The 19,973-nt window shown below is 45.1% G+C and overlaps 1 protein-coding gene across 1 annotated transcript in view; it reads right to left on the bottom strand.

Moving 5' to 3' along the window:
* The window catches only part of DOCK2 (dedicator of cytokinesis 2), a 1,824,799-nt gene that overhangs the window by 1,556,144 nt on the left and 248,682 nt on the right, over positions 1-19,973 (bottom strand). Inside the window, exon 8 of the mRNA XM_085617853.1 lies at positions 12,286-12,440. Coding sequence (XP_085473979.1) covers positions 12,286-12,440 — 155 coding nt within the window. The remainder of the gene's footprint in view (positions 1-12,285; positions 12,441-19,973) is intronic.

Below are 19,973 nucleotides of genomic sequence, written 5' to 3'. Positions count from 1 at the left end.
CATCCCTGCATATCAGCAGGTATGCGCCAATTATTATGCGCCACAGCTGCGCCACCATGGATGCGCCGCATTTATAATGCGGCGCACCATGGGGCAAAAACGGCACAGATGCGTGACGCATCTGTGCCGTAAAAGTGGCGCATTGCTGGAGTTGCGTCGCAGGCGCGACGCAGCTCCAGCATTGTTCTGGGGGGCCCTATCTGTACAATGCTGCATCAATCCTTACGCCTGCTTCAAGCAGGCGCAGGGTTTTGACGCAGCATGGGCCTAAAAGTGACTGAGTGAAAACTTGTAGATTTCACTCAGCCACTTTTAGGAGGCGTTCCTGCGCCGGAACGCCCCCACCTGCCTTGGAACGCCTACATGTGGCGCAGGGCTTTACAACGTGACGCATCTCCCAGATGCGTCACGTTGTAAATACCCCGCACCATGGTGCAGGATTTGTGCCGCTGCTGCGCCACAAAAGTGACGCAACGGCGGCGCAAAAGTGGCGCAAGTGCAACATAAATCTGCCCCTAAGTCCGCACCGGTTTGATGCACAGGAAGTGACAACACTAGTTTCCCATCAAAACTCTCATTAAAAGAAGTAGCCAAGCAAAAGGACTTAACTTCCCAGCATCCATCTGCACAGGAAGTGACATCACTGGACTCCCCCCAACTATCGGCACAGGAAGTGACATCACTGGTTTCCCACCAAAACTCCCTTTAGAGAAGAAGCCAAGCAAGAGGACTTCATTTCCCATCATCCATCTGCACTGGAAGTGAGATCACTGGACTTCCCATCATCTCTCGGCCCAAAAAGTGACATTACTGGTTTCCCGCCCACCGCACCCTGCGCCCTTCTATCCTCCCAGGACTTATTTAATGGTGGCTGCAGTGGCGACGGACGCTGGCAAACCGAAGGCAAGCCCATCTGCACCCATTCACGCCTGGACCTCACCCAGTACCAGGAATACTGGTTCTCCCCCTATCCACTGATACACTGCTGTGCTCCTCCATGCCCTTAACCCTGGCTGCAGCTCACTACCCTGCTGCCATACCACACCACAGAACACAGAAGGAGTGTTCACTTGTGCTTCCTGCAAGTTTTCATGCACTATCCCACACTCTACAGCCACCACTTATGCACCAACCTCACCTGGCAGCCCACTCACTCACACAGAACAAACAGCACCCAAACAACACGCCACACTCACATGCATGCTCCCGAACACCAGCCTGCTACCAAACATGCCACAGAGATATGGGGACTGCTGCATAGCCACACTCCAGGCCTTCTCTTTCTCCCAGAACCATGGCTACACCCAACCTAAGCACCAGACATCGCTACTGTCATCTTTTCTGGCTACAAGATCATTAGATAAGAACATCAGCACTAGTCCGGAGGTGAAGTAGCCATCGTATTCAAAGATGCCATCAGCTGCACCACCTACATGGACACCCCCTCCAGCTGCATGGAACACCTGACATTCAAGATACACCTCACAGTCAACTTCTCCCTGGGCAGAACCCTTGCATAGAGAGTACCTGGACCCACCACCAGTTTTGCCAGTGACATCACAGGCTTTGTTGCACCCTTCATCATCAAAGCGAGCGTGTTTGTCCTCCACAGAGACTTTAACTTTCACCTAGAAGTCTGCACTGACCAAAACTCTATGGTCCTTCATGAAAATCTCAGAAATCTTGGCCTCACCCAGCATGTTACCAAACCGACCCATTCTGCCAGACACCTATTGCACTCAATTTTCTCCTGAATCAGCAACATCACAGTTGACAAGCCAGCAACTGTGACCTGGACAGAACTCGCGCTCATCATTTTCAGTATACTCTTCCCACACCATCACAGACCTACCACCACAGGATCAGCCAGCCAGAACTGGAAAGCCATCACAAAAGAGGAGAGGGCTTCCACCCTCTGCGAGCATCGCCTGAACACACCAGCAACTTGCTGAATGCCATCAAAAACCCCAAAAGCTGGATCCCTGCATGCCTTGGCTTTCCCAAGTACAACCCAAAGGCTAGAGCCCCAGCCAGCTGTTACACAGAAGAACTCAGGCTGATGAATTGCTACTGCAAGCAACTGGAGCGCAAATGGAGAATAAGTCACTGCAGATAAAGACATCTTCAAATCAGCCATTAGACGCTATCACCAGTAGATATATAATACCAAGTGCACAGCTCTTGCAGATCGTATCGATGCCAGCACTAACAGTACCAAGGAAAATTTCACTATCATCAAAGATTTCACCATGCCTCCTGCTGCCTACAGAAACATCAGTCTCTCACAAGACCTTTGGAACAAGCTCTCAGAATTCTTTTGCAAAAAAATCACCTCCATATTTGGTAACTTTGACTCTCAACCGGACCCCTTTATCATTGCAACTCAACTTGCCATCACAGCAGATGAATGAACCCTGGCCTCAACGCCTAACATCACCACTGGCAAATTTGCTGCTACCATGAAGGCTATTAACTTGGGGGCTCCATCTGTCCCTTGCCCTAACCACGCCATCATCAAATTACTCCTGCCAATCAGTATAGAACTAACACCCATTCTTAATGCCTCCATCAGCTCATCCACATTCACGGACACCTGGAAACATGCCACCATGCTCAAGAAACCATCCACTGACACAGACACGGTTTCCAAATACAAACTTATCTCCCACCTACCATACCCAACAAAGGTCGTAGAGAAACTAATCAGCCAACTCTTCACTGACCATCTGAGCAACCACCAGCTTCTCAATGCCATGCAGTCTGGATTTGGGCTCAACTACAGTGCAGAAACAGCGCTCATTGCCACCACAGAAGACATCCACTTGATCCTGGCAGAGGAGACAAGGCAGCCCTCATTCTCCTGGACCACTCTTCAGCATATGACATGGTCTCACTACTCATCGAGATTGGCATCTCGGACCCTCTCTCCTCTGGATCTGTTGCATCTTAACAGATAGAACACAAGCTGTAAGGTTGGTTACTCCTCAGAAACCTGCAAACAAATCTGTGGTATCCCTCAAGAATCTCTCAACCCCACCCTATTCAACACACACATGATCCCACTCGCCAATGTCATCTGTGCACAGCAACCTTTTCCCCTATGCAGATGACAAGCAACTCGTACTCTCCTTCTTGGACAAGACCCTCAACACAAGAAACCGCCTTCATGACCAAACCCGCTAACTGGATGAAAGCCACCTGTATCAAGCTCAACATGTACAAGAGGGAAATAGTGAACACCTCACCATGGCATTTCAACTGGTAGATGGCCAAACATGGACCCAGACCCAGAAAACTGGACAAGACTGCACAAGCAAACGCCGTCACTGCATCCTGCTTCCACACCCTGAAGATGCTGGGGGCGGGCTTCAAATGGCTCCCAGGCAACACAAGAAAAACTCTAACTCGCACACTTGTCACCAGTAAGATGGACTGTGGGAACACCCTTGATGCCGAGATCACCAAGAAACTCACTAGAAGACTACAGACCATCAAGACTTGCAGACTTGCTCGCTGCAATATGGGGCTGTAATTACAATTTCTTGCAGCGTTGCTTTTGTAGCCATTACAATTCCTTTAATAGGAGTGGAATACAGCAACACTCTTTTCCTATTCAGATCTTCGGCACAGTAAAATGTTATTCATGCTGAGGTGCTCCTTTCTTGCTCTGCATGACAATGTCTAGAGGGTGTCAAGTGTGCGCATATGAAAAATCCCCTTTAGAAAAATGCTGCTTCACCGATAATCAGCACAGGCACTGAATGTGATGGATTTTAGTCCTAAGTGACAAAGCAATCCATTGCCCTACACATTATCCCACGCTGCAGGATTTAAGCCAGCATTTTAAGCTTCCTATTACAGGACCTTGGCATTGACAACCGCCCTAAGGGCATCATGTTCCTCAGATGCAAGATCTCTCTCTATTTCACAAACATCTGCAGATCTGTAAACAATCTTGGGATAGCACTGACCTTCAGCACTCATTTTTCAGTATGATCAGACAAGTGGTGTTTTTCCACGCACCACAAGTATGTGACTGTTTCCATTGATAACCTTAAACCACGCTGACTCTGTCTGCTGCCTCAGTCGTTACCTAATTTATCTGTTTTATGACTCTGATAGCCTTGGTATTATAACACAGTACAATTTTTCATCATTCCCTTAAGTGTCCTGACTGAAGAAGTCATGTTAGATTACAGAGTAAAGGCATTTGCAGTCTCTCTTCAGAAATACAGAATTTGTATTGGCATATTATGCTATCATTGAACTGCAAAAACATGTTTTAATTCTAAATAGTAACTAATGGGCAGGAATAAAGGACAAATATGCCAAGAATGTACCTAAACAAATCCTGTATGATTGTTATTAGATAAAGAGGACTTCAAAAAGGAAGACAGCACAACTGTTCACTGGCAAAAGGGAAACAAGCATTGGTAAGCCAATAGGTTTCACCTCGGCAAGAGCTATTGGTTTAGTTTACCATAGGTGTGTTGTACAGTATTGAGGTTGTACAGTATGTTCAATGTTTTATTTTAAATTGCTATGAAACAGCCATTGCTCTTAATGCGTGTGGGATGGCATGAGCTTTGAAATAAAATATGAAATGGAAGGGAAGTAGCAACACAAACAATGGCTGTCTTAAAAAAGTATTATGATATAATGAACACCACCTTTTTATGGGGGTTGGTGATGCTTAATATAGAGAATGGGATGTGTAGTGTTAGGTAATAAGTATGGTGGATAATTGGTAATTTGATAGTAAATACGCATCATGTTTAGTTGAAAGGACTGTTTAATTTTAATTTATGAATCATTTAATTTAAACTGATGGAAAGGGTGCACATTAATTAACATACGCATCTAAAAAGATGAATACAATTCCCCCCATAACATTGCAAGTGAAGAGAGGTGGGAAGCACATTTTCTTATCTCAATGGAAACGAAATGTGACAGATTGTGTGTATAACAGGCAAGCAGTCCTCTTAACGTGATAAAGTGTGCAAGGCCCCCTCACAGTTGTGCCCTAAACAGATAACCTCAGGCAAATTAAAATTGTTAAAAGAATAACACAGTAAGCAAATGGCTGAGATGCAGTTGCAAACAGATAGAAAGTTAAAACAAACAAGGGCAGGGGCACTGCAAAGAGAGGGAACGAAGGGAGCCGAGCAAACACAGACAGGATGGAAAAGACGACAGAGCCAGCTAGGAAAGATGCACTCTGTAGAGTGGCTCCACAACAAGAAAAAAATAGGCCCCAAAAGTTTAAGCAGTGTAAGGACACAAGTACTTGGGCTATGCTCTGGGGGAGGGTCACATGCGAGAAGAGGGAAGTACAGACCACAAAACTGACCAGTAGGAAGCAAGCAATTGAGAGTGGCGGTGAAGCCCACCAACGGTAAGTAATGGGAGGGCTCCAATTCCTCTAACAATAAACAAAATCTCTCATAGAGACAGCGCATGCACTGTAAACACAAGACCTAATAAAACCAATGCCGACAAAGCGGAACTAAGGAAGTTTTGGGCACTTAGGAACTACATTTTAGCATGTTTTTTTGGCATTTTTTTATATAGCCCAAACTAGAGCTGAGGGTATTATAACTCTTTACATGAGCAACCATTTTTTGGGGAGGCACAGGGAGATGAAGTGCTTTGCCCAGAATTACAGGATGGTGAGTCGATACTGAGCCAACACCTAAACTCGAACCCGGTTCCCCAATTTCTAAGTCAGCAGTCAGTAGGTCTGGTCGTAACACCACATCTGAGGGACTTGGCAAAGCAGGGTCATGAGGACAGAATAGTCATAGCGTCAGACTTCAACATGATGAGGAGGATGACTATTCAAGATTGGACAATAAAGAAACAGTGCATTATTGTGGAGCGAAGTCAGGAAGAACTTCACTATGGGTTAATAGAGCCATAAGAAGAATATTTATTGAAAATAATTGTGGATCCTTTTTTATTAAAGTCCTCACTGTTTACACCACATGTCAGCCCCCCTTCCTGAAGAGATTTGTATCACTATATCTGACCTATTGTTGTAATCATTTATATTTGTAGCTAAATTCTGTAACTGTGATATTCCCTGGGCATGATAATCTGTGTTCTTAGCTACTAAACGAAATTCTCATTCTAATTTCAGTTTGGTCTTCGACAACTCATTCAGTATTCCATTTTCTATTTAGTCCACAGTATCTATTTCTGGGGTGCTTCTGCATGTTTGCTTTTAGTTTTTAATGGGTCCATAAAAGCTTTGTAGCCGAAAGTGATTAAACTCGAACTTGAACACAATCTAATCAGTAGTGATCTTTTTAAGGAGTCAATTTATCAGTGAAGTGACATACAAAATACCAAATCTAGCTTCAAATGTAGCTATCAAGCATTATGTTGGAAATTTCCCTGTTACTGATATTGAAAAAAGAAGTTGGTGCACAGTGAACAGAGACCAGCTAGTTATTTTGAATGTGCATACTGGGGCTGTCTTGCCAGTCTATTCCACTCCATGCTTCAACACCATGTAGCAAAATATAATCCAAGTACCTTCTGGGGTTTCCACTGGATGGCTGATGTGAAAAGTGGTAAGAAATTAAGAAGGCAGGGTAATGGGGTTAGACTGGTCTTTCTCCCACTTTTGTTGAGTCTTGTATCAGGTCAAAGAACTGGATTCGATCTTCAATAATAGGGACACCCTTAGATTCGAGTGAAGGTGTGAGAAAAGCTGCTTTAAAAACATTAAGCATGTTGGGCTGCAATAATAATTGCAAACCTCAGAACAAGTGTTGATTGTTTTCGATGATAAGACATATATATTCAGTGTGAAATGGTGAGCGACAGTTGATGGACAGCCGTTGCCAGGGAGAAACAACATGGACCGGCCAATGCTGTGCTCCCTCTCCCGCTCTTCTTCCTTTGTGTCCAGGTTCTTTTTCATGGCGATATACAAGGCTCGGTGCCTTGACTGACAAATACACTATTTCCAATATTTTTATTTTCAGAGTTTTTCCCCTAAAGAAGGGCTACGGCCCAAAATGCATTGGGCTTATGACAAATTGTAACATTTTCAGAAGTGTAAGACGTCAATGAAGTGTAAATAACATAAGTATGGATTAAATGGATTAACCACAGTCAAATGACTTGATTTATTTTTTGAAATACTAAAGTTCAGTTCGAAACAAATAAAACTTTATTTATAACAGCCTCAAATACTCATTTGGAAGTTAATGAAATGAGCAAACTGCATTTATGAGTGCTAAAGGGGGACGCCCCTTTACGAAGGATAGCGCTTCTACTGATATACAAGGGCTACCACCCAATGAGGCACAGGAAATTTTACCTGATTAGTGACAACACCCCTTTTTACTTTCCTCCTGTGTATGTTTCCTTCTCGATGTAGAGCACTTGTGAATGGCCTTCATGAGTGCAGTAATCAGGTGCATTTCCCTTCTACTGGGCTCTAAAGCATTTCCACCCTGGTTCATTGCACTTATGCAACCCCCTGAGCAAGTATCTAATGTTTTTCAGCTCTGCAGTATCGATTTTCATTTTTTGCAGAGCTCTCATGTATGTTTCCTGTACAGGGTTTTTGGGTGTTTCCTTTTAGATGCAGGACATAGAAGCCAACGTGGCTGTCTCTTTTACAGTGCATGCACAGACTAACACCACTAAAAGCAGGTAAACAGAGAATAAGTACAGTCACAACAGAAACTGACTCATATGAACAGACATGCATCCCTCAGGCAGCACTTACACGTGTGCTTGCTTTTGTGTGCATGGGTTCTATATGCACTGCCTCTGCGGTGCATGCATGTATGTTTTCTGTGTAGCTGTGTGCTGCTTTCATACTCTCACCCTTTCATTGACCATGCACTCAATTACTATATGGGCCAGATGTATGACCATTGCATTTTGTGGGTCGCAAATTGAGATATTTTGCGACACGCAGATCATAATGTACTAATGTATCTCAGACATATTTAGCGATTCCCAATGGGGTCGCAAATGACCTGCCTCATCAATACTCAACCGGCAGGTCACAATTTGCGATCCTTGCGAATGAGCTACAATCACAGGGTTGGTGGCCTGCTGGGGACAGCAGACCACAATGTCTGTGTTTGCTTTTTAAACAAAGCAACAGAGACATGCTGGAGCTACATCTGGGCTTGCAGTCCACCAATAGGCTTGCCATTTGCTGGCACAACCTTTGCTCCATTTTTCTGTCCTCCCCACTCGCAAAAGGCATGCATAGGTCATGCCTTTACTGGTGTTTAGACCTCCCCGAGTGCACCCCCTATTACCTCTCAGCTAACACAGCGCGCATTGTAGGGCACTGCTTCCAGACTCTTTTTTTTCAACCTAAGAGCGCTTATCACACGAGTTACCCCTGCAAGTTCAGTAAGGCTCGGCTCTGGTCCCCATCTATTGCTCTCTGCTCCAAGACCACAATGTCACTCCCTCCCCCTCATATTGCCTTGTTGCTTGTTAAACCTACTGCCAGCTTCTTTGGCACTTTACACAAATTGCCTCTCTAAAAGAGTATGAATTTACAAATGTGTTCAAATTTCCATGGCAAACAGACTAATAATAGAATGGACGCCTCGCACACATGGTTCCCGGTGCTCCGGGTGCTTATGTGCACCACCTCCACACATGACCAGAGCAGGCTGCTGGCCGAGATGACGTTTAACACATTCCCGGATGATGGATATTGAAGTCATCTGATTCACGCGTCACTGTGTAGTTCCAATCACTGACCTGGGAGCGTCAATGTGTCTTCTCTTACACTGCAGACACTGCTTCACAGGAGACATCTCTCCAAGGCTGAAGGCTCTTAGAGAACCCTGGAGAAATTACAGGCAGACACAGACCACATCCAGTGGCCTCCGTATGAGATGGAAGTCCCCTCTTATTGCCGAGAGCTCTGAATACCCCTTCTTGACACCTATCACTGGTGGTGCCAGAGACCTTGCAGGTGCTAAAATGACGGTAGAAGGAAAAGCTTGAACAGGCCCAAATCAGGAAGTAGTGGATGAAGTTACACGATAGAGACATTTAAATCAAGGGTGGTAGATAAATGAAACACCATTGCCACGTCTTTTCACATAAAACACGTAATGACATGAATTTTAAACAGCTGTAGCAAACCTGACGGTTAAATTAAATTACGACCACAGTTCAGGGACAGCATAAAAGAGAAGGCCAGTTATTTGTTAAGTCGATAATTTGTGATTCAATCTACAGAACCTGTTGCAGTACATCTACAAAGATACAGCGCCATGAAGCACAGCCCAAAAAGAAAGCTCCCAGAGCTTTGAATGTATTTACACACAATTTAGTTGGTAAGATTTAACCACTGTGTCTATCGATGATGTGAGCACAAGGTGGTGCCTAGCTGACGTATCTACACTAAAGGACATTCTGAGACAGTCATGTGATGCGTGGGCCTTGGCTTCACATTGGAGCACCACAAGATAGCCGAGAGGGTCAGTATATCTGATAAAGTGGTCTTATTGTAAACTTAAATTCGTGGGCTTGTGTCTTGGCCTGCTTATAAGGCAGACGCAATGAGTGGAGCTGAGTTAGTTAGCAGAACACATGATATTGAGTTGCCTTGAGGCTTCAGCATTACAACTTAACTAACCAGTCATTCATTATGTAGTTATGATAAAGACAACGGGGGATTTGCATAAGTGGTCCACATTCCAGCCCATGATGCAGGCCATTACCTTGGCCCTCCATTGTATCAAATATTGAGCATCAGGGGCTACCAGTCCCGTTCCTGGGCTGATCACACCCTTATCCATTCCAGACCGACTGACAGACTCAAAGAGATGGTAATACATGAGCCAACAGACGCTATTGTCTTCTGTGCGAGAAACTTCAATATCACTTAGCCTGGCAAACTTCTTCTAAGAGCCATTCGAAATGTGGCTACACTCACTCCAAGACACCCATCAGGCATCTCAATCAGCACCAGCAACCACCCACCACGATCCAGTGGATCCAATGATTGAGAAAAAGCCAAATTTGACAAACCAGTGAAAAACAAATGGTTAGCCACCAAACCTTATCTCATAAGATGCAGAGTTAAAGGCTTTGAAAGGTGTACGATAAAATCAAGCAAACCAGCAGACCAAACAGCCTGCTGTATACACAACATCAATGTGAAAATCTGTAAACTCTGCCAGCCGGCTCGCACACCAAACCGGTCAAGACCTCTCTCATCCCAGCTGCCCCCACCCCTCTTCCCCCCCCCCCCCCCCCCAGAAACTAAAGCATGGCACAGTAACCCATCTATAAAAACACACACAGCCGGCCGACTAATTATGGGGTCATGTCTGGCATACTTTTATTTGTAAAACTCATCAGAAATCGGGGTTACAGGTTACAGGTAGCCTTGGATTTCTCGCCTATTAATTATGTCAGACATGAGCCCAGAACTCACTGTACCGCTTGTCTCTGCACACACCATCTTTTTTTTTATTATTAGAGTATGGGAATAAATATTTCAGTATTCCTGCTGAAATCCTGTTGAAATATGTATGAAATTCTTTACAACGGAAAGCAGCACTTGACATTTGTGTTGGAAGCCCTGACCAGATGGGGGGAAGCACTCTTGTAAAGATCTCCTTGGGGTATTACTAACCACTTCCTCTTGTACGATCTAAGTTAAGAGTAGATGGCAAGATTCAGGAGGCAACATGGAAACAAGCATTTGCAATGCTATAGGTCTCACATTACTGAAAGTTTGACTTATTGGCGTCGCAAATAATGCGCATAAATACAAAAAAGACCTGGTCTGTGAAGGTGCCTATCTTCAGGCTGAAATAATCTATATATAGGTAGAGGTAGGGATCCACAATACTTTCATTCCCGTATACGCCTCTTTTTTCATTATTGAGATAGTAACCTCCTACTTTTTACCTTCAATTTTAAAACAGCGTTTATTTTACAATTGGAAGTCCCCGTATTCTATTACCCCTGACCAACATACAAGGGGAATGATGTGAAAGGTGCAACAAATTTAAACATCGCAATCAAAAAATTGTGAAAAGGCAAGATGACCCTTTACGTGCGCACCACCAATCGGGCTCACTGGTTGGTACTCACCAGCTGTACCCACTTTCATCATCATTGGCAGTCATCTTGCCTTGTAAAATAATAAATGTAGTGTGCAAACCAAAAGAAAAATTGGTTCAATAAAAAGGGTGAAAGAATCACATCCCACGATGCGACCTTGTGAATCTAAAATTGAAGAAAGTTGCACTTTTCTCGATACCCACTTTATTATTCCTTGTGAACTTTATTCAAATTAAAAACGGTTGACGTGCACAAGGAATAATAAAGTGGGTATTGAGAAAAGTGCAACTTTCTTCAATTTGTACATGCTGCAACCCTTTTTAGCAGTGGCAAACGGCTCAATTTTCTGTTCACTCAGACATCCATACAGGCATTCACTCATCACTCCAGTGGTTCACTCATTCTCACATCCACCCACTAACCCATTGAAACAACTGCATACACAAACTTGTCAATCATGGAGAAGCACTTTAATGTATAAGAGTCACCCATATTGTCTTTGCCAACGCTTATCTTCAAAGCTGTTGGAGGAGGGGCAACTTGGTATAATAATATGAATGTGTAAATCCTACTCCATGGGCGATGAGAGGGGGATGGGGATGGCTTTGAAACAGTCACAAATTTGCATACATTCATCTCATCCATTCTGCCACTGTAAATAGTTGAAGATTTACTCATGTAAGTGAGTTAAACCCTTTTAAATTCTGGCGTTAGTCAAGATCTTATGCTTTTACTAAAACGTTATGTATAATGTACTTATTGGGTCGTTCCGCCAGCCTTCTTCAACCATTGGTCTGGTGTTGTGTCATAAACATTTATCTTCCTCCTACTATAGCATATTACATGGAACAGTGGGTCAGCCCACTTCTGCCTTTGGCTAACTGCACTGCAAGTAACAGCATTCCTCACACAAAGCAGTTCCCTTTAGTGCCAGAGACTACTATTACTATGTGATTTGTGAGACTAGAAAAATGTATATCCATTTAATTAAATATTGTGCTTGTTAGGGTAGGAAAGGTAAAGGACATTTTGGATTGATTACTACCTTAATTGCATTTCAGTTTTAGCATGAGCTTGAATTCAATTTTTGCTGATGAACTATGTTTGATACCCCAGATGTGTTTTATTAATTTCCTTGATATACTGTATGCTCCATTCTGTTTTCTCTGATGCACGTAAAGTAAATCGACTCAAGATAATGAAATGGCATACCTTACAATACTTTGTTTCAGGGGATCATATAGGGCCATGAAGAGTTCTGCATCCTCTCCTATTCTACAGACAAAGTTTCTTACAAAGACGTAAAGGCTATGAGTAGGTGATGAGGAGATTCGAGATGATACGCTGAAGTCAGATTGTTCTTTAGACTGAAAAAAAATAATAATAATAAGTTACTATCTCAAATATTCATCTATACATCCTTCACAAATCGAATGAAATATTTGTTGATTCTTTGCATTTTTTTAAATTCCCAAGAGAAATGGTGATCCTATAACTCTAGACCATGATGTGAGTACCACAAATGTAACACTGCTGCTCTAAATCCTTCTAGCAAAATGTATCATTCAATGTGTTTCGAACAACTGAGTCTTTTAAATGTAAATAATAGCTCAAATTCAAGCAATGCAAAAGTATTGTATGTTGTGAGCCAACCTCTCGGTTAAAATCAAACGTGCCAATGCAAAACTTGAACCTTTATAAATGTGATACACATGGAAAAGCATGACAATACAATGTCGTAGCGCACACTTTTTTCTAATGCATTAGTTGCTCTATTGGTCATATATTCAGAAGCTTTCTATACCTAATGTATACACTATCCTTCAACCGTCTTGGTGTAACTGATGGTAGATCTTGTTCTGATGTTTCCGTTAATTTAGCTAAAGTTGTACAAGCATTTTCTTCCAATGCATGCTCATCCTAGCTGCCAGGTTTGCATTCCTCAGGAGATCATGAATGGTGATAGCAAGTTTCCAAGTATTTGCTTCACATAATAGCAACACATTTTGCAGGTCAAGAACAGGGCTATGATCAAACATCACTGCAGTACCATCCGATTTTAAACCCGTAGCTTAATCAAACGTTTAATAGCATTTCTCCATTTGTATTCACAGTCCTATTCGCGCACCTACATGTTACTTAAGCACACATATAGCATAATTTACAAGTACAAATACTTATACGTTGTAATTCGGAAAAGATGCATTTGATCTCCTTACCAGTGAGGAAATTACTTTACATGGGTATATTTTTCAGTTTTTAGGAACAGAGGCACCTGACAAAAGTGGTGACTACCCAAATACATGTAATTTTGTGGGTAATCACAAACGTTCTGATTGTACATTCCCATCGTGAAAATGATTCCTGATTTACTCCTGTGAAGGGCTGGAGTACTTCCCCTTTAAGGGTGCGAAAGGAGAGGGGAACCACCAAACTATGGGAAGAGTCTTCCCAAGAACGTAAAATACTTTCACAAAGGAGAACTTTAATACGTTAGCAAGTGCTAATGCAATGGATGCATTACATTTGCACACTCATAACTAGGCACTATATACATTTCTGAAAACCTAAAAGTAAACATCTGAGGAATCCTGGTAAACTCTGACAGTTGCCACATCCCTGAAATAGTCATGAAATTCTCTCTGATTTCTAATAAAGTCAGAAATGTATTGAGGACATTAGCAGCTTCCTTGGAGAATCAATCTCTTAGTGTCTGTTGCAGATCTTTCTCCTAACCTATCGCAAGTACACGCCTCTCACTCGCATTTGTAAAGCTTCTACAATACACAAATCAAGGGAATCAAGGTCCCAATTTCATATTAGTTGATGCTTGTCAAACTGCAAGAGTGAATATTATATGCAAAACAGAAATGCTTTTTTTATTAAAAATGTACAAAAGCCCACATTTGAATAGCACATAAATAAAAAGCAAAAATTGTAGCAGGTAATCATACTTAAATGTTAGAGGCCTACAAGTGAAGTAAACAAGTGCTGATTTAAGTAAGTTAACTGTCGATGCCATGTTCAGTGAAAATAATGAATTAACATTCAAAGGCCTGTTTTCAAATTACATCATTATTCTTCACTAGATGTTTTTCTCTTTTGCTGCAGATGTTATAACTTTCCAGAAGTCTTCTTTTAGTTAGTGAAAAATGGGCAATAGACAACTGATAGTCAGGTTCCCATCGGGAGAAGAGGTGGCAACAGGAAGGATGATTCATGAGAAGAACAGTCTGGACCATAGAATGTGAAAGATGTAACTTTTCAAGGATTAATGTCTAAAGACTATTGTACGTGTGTGAGAAGAAGGGGAGTTTACCTATTCCCAGGCATTTACAGCAATCCTATTGGACAATTCAGGAGACGAAAGGATGGTGCTTGCCATTGTATGTTTATATTAGTGCTTGTGCCTAATGCCATGGGGCACACGCATAATCCATGTTTGCCTATGAGAACAAATCAGCATGAGGGATCCAGACAACAATATAGTTGGGCACTCAGGGCAGGGTTATACGTCTTTACCATGGAGAGGACTTTTCCATTCCAACAATCGCCCTTGCTGGTTGTCAGGTAATACCCGAGCTGGTTATTCTGTACACCTTTGTAGTAGTAACAAATAAGACCAAACCTCCAGATGGCATTCCTCTCTGTATATATTTAATGGCATGTTTTTAAAATATCTCAGAAACATTAATATAGCCTTATAGCCCGCCGTAGCGGGCTATACCGGCTATTAGAGGCCCGCTGCATCGTTCGGCTCGGGCCTTTAACAAAGCAACAGGACTTTAATAGCCGGTGTAGCCCTGCTACGAAGGGCTATAAGGCTATTAGAACATTCTGCCACTAGAGGGCAGAATGTTCTAATAAATTAACAAAGGCTTCAGGGAGCGCGAGGGGATTGAAATCCTCTCAGGCTCTCCGAAGCCTTTGTTCACAGCCAGAGCTGTGAACAAAGAAACAATGGAATGTTGGAGCTCCGGGCTTATACCAGCCATTATAAGCCCGGAGCACTCCATTGTTTTCAATGGAGCTTCCAACGTTCCAATGTTCTAATCAGGTTTATCGCTAAACTCCACATTTTTTTAATTAAAAAGAATTAAAAAGTGTATGTTTCCCAGCAAGGACTTTTGTTTATTTGGGCGTGAAAACTATAAAAGTAAGGTAGGAATGTGTGCTGCCCCCTAAAGGACTGTGGCTAGTGGTAGTGACTGGAGGGTTTAGTGCTGATGATATCTGTGCCCAATCTGTGTCAGTATACGGCCTGTAATTCTGTACCAATCTACAGCTCCTACTCCTGTCATGTGCTCTAGTGATGGCGAGATTGTATTTGTGTTAGTCCCCAACCCTAGTGCGTCCAGCCCTTTGGCCATTTCTCACCCAGGCTTTTAGTGGTTAACTTAAATTCCTTTCCCTAATATTGTTGGTAGTTGGAGTAGATTATATGAATAATTATATATATGTTTTAGACGTCACACGCATGTCATCGTCCTCATCATTTCTATCTATACAAGGAAGCAGTCTCATGCTTTCCAATAAGTAAAACAGTAAATATAAATTAATGTAGACGTTCAAAAGTGCGCCAAATAAAAAAAAAAATCAGCCTCACCTATCCTGTAAGGTTGCCTTGTCTTCAGAAACACTGTGCATGATATGCGTGCCTTTACCCAGTTTGATTCTGTTGTCATCGTTTTTTTTTTTTTACATTTCTTTTGCTGTGGATGGTCTATGGGGGATATTCACAAGGACTTATCTCCGATTTATCACCACCTTAACGCATCAAAAGTGGAGATAGATTTAACACCCCATTCACAAGCTGGTGCAACTGCAGACAACGCCAGTATTCCCGCGATAATTGCCCCAAAATTTATCTCCACGGTTGACACCACCAACTAACCCTAATGGCATGCAGAGTAGGCGTTCCCATGCAAAAACACACGAAAAAAACACAACACCACTTTCACAATGAACTGCCAGATCCACGATGCGAGTCCAAACCACGAGATAAACCGCGGTAGCAGCAGGTATTTAACACCTGCCTCCTGCAGGTGTAAAGCAGGACGACTACCTGCAGCAGGCAATGGAGCCCTGCACACAGCCACACCTGAAGAAACAACGACGCCATGGAGCTACTCATCCTGCAGCTCGGAGCCCCAACAGGGCCACAACACCCACCTTTAGCACCCCCAGGACCGCCACCACCCCCAGGACCCGGACCCACCCCCCCCCCCCGGACCACCACAGAGGCAGCGCAGAGTAAGACAGCGGACCTACTGAAAACGCACCAGTCTCACAGACCTAACGCCCGAGGAAGTCATTCCTCACTACAGGCTCAAAAGGACAACCATCATTCACATCATGACCCACATAGGACACAGGTTGACGGTCCCAACACAGCGGAGAACCAACATCCCCCTGCAGACAAAGCTGCTGGCTGTGCTGTACCTGTTGGCCTCTGGTACCTTCCAACCAACAACTGCCAGAGTCGGAGGGGTCTCACAGCCAGCCCTATCAAAGTTCATCGCACCTGTCCTGGATGCCATTCTCAGCTTCATACCCCAGTGCCTTCACTTACCCCACACTGCGCAGGAACAGCAGGAGACCAAGCAAGGCTTCTACGCCATAGCTGGATTCCGGGCCGTGTTGGGGGCAATAGACTGCACGCATGTCCCACTTGTGCCTCCTGCGGATACTGCACTACACTACCACAACAGAAAGCACATGCATTGAATCAATGTGCAGGCAATAGTGGACCATTGGAGAATGTTCACCAATGTCGTCGCAAACTACCCTGGCAGTGTGCACGATTCCTACATCTTCCGACAGTCCATCATCAACCAGCGCTTCCAGGATGACACATATGGAACTGGACTGCTCGTTGGTTAGTGCCAAATCAACACACCACACACCTCAAAGCCAACATCACACAACACACAACTGTGGGAATGCACATGTGACCAAACCACATACAACATGTAAATCAACATGCCCACCTACCAGACACGACAACACTACTCCATGATGTTCCTGGGCTACCCCTGCACACAATACAGCTATATCATGGCACCACAGCCACACAACAGCTGAACGTGTGTAGATGCGGAATGCAGCCATGTGTGAAGGATGCAAGTGACCCGTGAATAGGAATGTACACAATGACAAGTGAGGCGTGGATGTGCAGGACAGACATGGGTATGCAAACCACAGATATGTCCATGCAGACCACAAATGCTGGTGACTGGAGAGTAGTGAACAGTGGACACAGCCATGTCACCCCAGGCTGTGGGTCAGATAGTGGAAATGTCGCTCGCTGCGTCCCCCACTGTCTGCATGAGTGTAGTGGGTTGGCCCTGAGTACGCCAGGGCTGTGCAGGGGTGTGGACAAAAACACCATGGCACAGGGCGTGGTTCTCTCCCGGAAAGGCCAATGTCACTGACAGGGCCGCACCTCGCAGTCCGCTACGAGGCCGACGCCGTGAGCAGCGGTGCCTGTGACCCTGTGCGCCTGCTGCACCCCAGGACGCTGATACCCAGACCAAGCCTGCCCACCCCAGCGCCCCAAGGTCGCACTGCTCACCTGCCGTCAACGTTGTGTGTCAAAGAGGGCCCACCACGTGCCGGGGCAAGCTCCAAGCCCCAGTATCGTGACCTCTGCACCCTCTGCAGACCATCGCTGGCACCCACAACACTGGCCCACATCACTCCTTTCTCATTGCCATACTCCACCGGCGTCCTCTTCGTACCAGTAGGTCCCACATGTGGAACTGTGTCCTGAGTCCTGAATGGCAGTGACCCCAAGTCCGTGGCAGTGGCCACAGCACCAGACTCTCTTTGATCAGTGAGGCATAATTCCATTATCGCAGACCTGCGACACGTGGTGCCACTAACCCTGTTCAATGAAAGCCTGCGACACGTGGTGCCACTAACCCTGTTCAATGAAAGCCTGCGACACGTGGTGCCACTAACCCTGTTCAATGCAAGCCTGCGACACGTGGTGCAACTAACCCTGTGCGCTGTGAGTGACCGTCAGCCTCCGGCGGTACATTGTTGGTGTCTGAGCCTGTGGCCTGGGGGTTGTCATCAGCAACTGACAGGTAAGGACTTGGTGTCTGGCATGAATCTGTGGCATTCATATCTGCCATGTTGCCGGACACAGCTGGCATGTGCCCTCTGCATCATGCCCTGGGGGTATACCTCCCATTCCCCCTGTGACACTCCGTGGAAGGCACTATGACACATATGAGACCCTGCTCAGCCCTCATGACCCTACCCCAGTGTCCCGCAGGTCAGCGTTCTGTGGTGGTGGGCCCATGTCGGCCGCTGTACATCCGGAACCACTAACCCTGTGCGACTCAAGTCATCCCACCTTGCTGTTCTGACATTGCATTTCTGTGTGCCTGATGACTGTTGGAGTTGTTTGGCAGCACCAGCTACTCCCTGTGAGCTAGCTTACACTCACCCCACACACAACCAGCACAGGTGTCACTGGATTAGTGGGCCAGCCATCACATCCTGCTGAACCACGTATTGACTCTTTTCTCCCTGCACTGTCACAGGTGATCAAGGATATGCACTCTGCCCTTGGATGATGACACCCCTCCGAGACCCGAACACACCTGGCCAGAGGCAGTACAAGCCGCCCACATACACACCAGGGGCATCGTTGAATGCACATTTGGCATGTTGAAGTCACGTTTCAGGTGCCTGGACGACACAGGTGGAAATCTCCTGTACAGCCCGGACATCATGTGCAAGATGATCAATGCATGTTGTGTGTTTCACGACATCTGTGTACGCAGCAATGCCCCATGGATCCCAGTTCCAGAAGTACCGGATGATGATGGGGACGATGGGGCAGGTGGCCCACATCCCACTGCAGCTGCGGCAGGAATGGCCCGTGGGAACACCATCATTGACAATTATTTCTCATGAGCATGTGACAATATGGCTGTCCCTGACAATCATGGGACAGTACTAAATGTCCATAAGCACAGCATGTGTGAATAAAACATATTTGCAGGTTACAGGTTGTACTTGTACATTGTCATGTCACAGTTTCCTGCTGTGCCAGATGTGATTTGCCATGTTGTGCACATTTGCGGCACCAGTTGTGTCCTGTGTTCCACTGTGGAGGTGTTGCTGTTTGTACCGGGATGTTGTCAATGTCGAGGTGCACTTATACTTATGTGCGTATTCTGAACGGTGGGTGATTCGCTCCTGCGGCTCTGATTTGTCTGCAACCGGTCCTTTTATGCGGTGTGCCTGTCAGTTCTGTGCTTCCACGGTGCTGAGGGGTTGCAGACTTGGCTAACTTGTGCTCTTTGTCGAGTTATGACCCTTGGGCATGGTTTGTCCACAGATGCGACTTTGACGTCAGGGGTTGTTTGTGCAGGTGGTTGTGTCCGAGTGTGACCTGCTCCTTTCCGGTTGTGGTCCGCACTCAGCCAACTCAGTGTCGTACCATGTACATTGTCATGGTGATTGGACTGCAGCCATGCTACTCGTCATGTGGTGTCTCTTGCATTGTCAGTGTGGCTGACGTACATGCATGTTTGCTGTGTTTCGCACATGTGCATGTGTTGGTTGTATGCTTGTTGATGTGTTGTGTGGGTGCCCTTTTTGTGCACTTGGTGTACGTGGGACTACTTGGTGTTTGTGTGTGTGCTGAAGTGTTCCCGTGGGATCAGGGACATGACCCTGAGTCATTGTGGGTGTGCAGTGTGCTCTGCTTAATTGTGCATGTGTGCCATTGGGCCCATCTCCCCCCGTCCACCCACTCCCTGGTCGGTGCGCACCCTGTTGATGTGGTGTCGGGTCATGTTGGACAGTGTCCGGATCCCTGACTCCTGTCACCGTCTCCCGACTGGTGACTGTGGCCACCATATTCTCCATGTCATTCAGCT

The sequence above is a fragment of the Triturus cristatus genome, chromosome 7 (genome assembly GCF_964204655.1).
Source record: "Triturus cristatus chromosome 7, aTriCri1.1, whole genome shotgun sequence".
NCBI lineage: Eukaryota > Metazoa > Chordata > Amphibia > Caudata > Salamandridae > Triturus > Triturus cristatus.
This window is presented reverse-complemented; position numbering and strand designations above follow the sequence as displayed.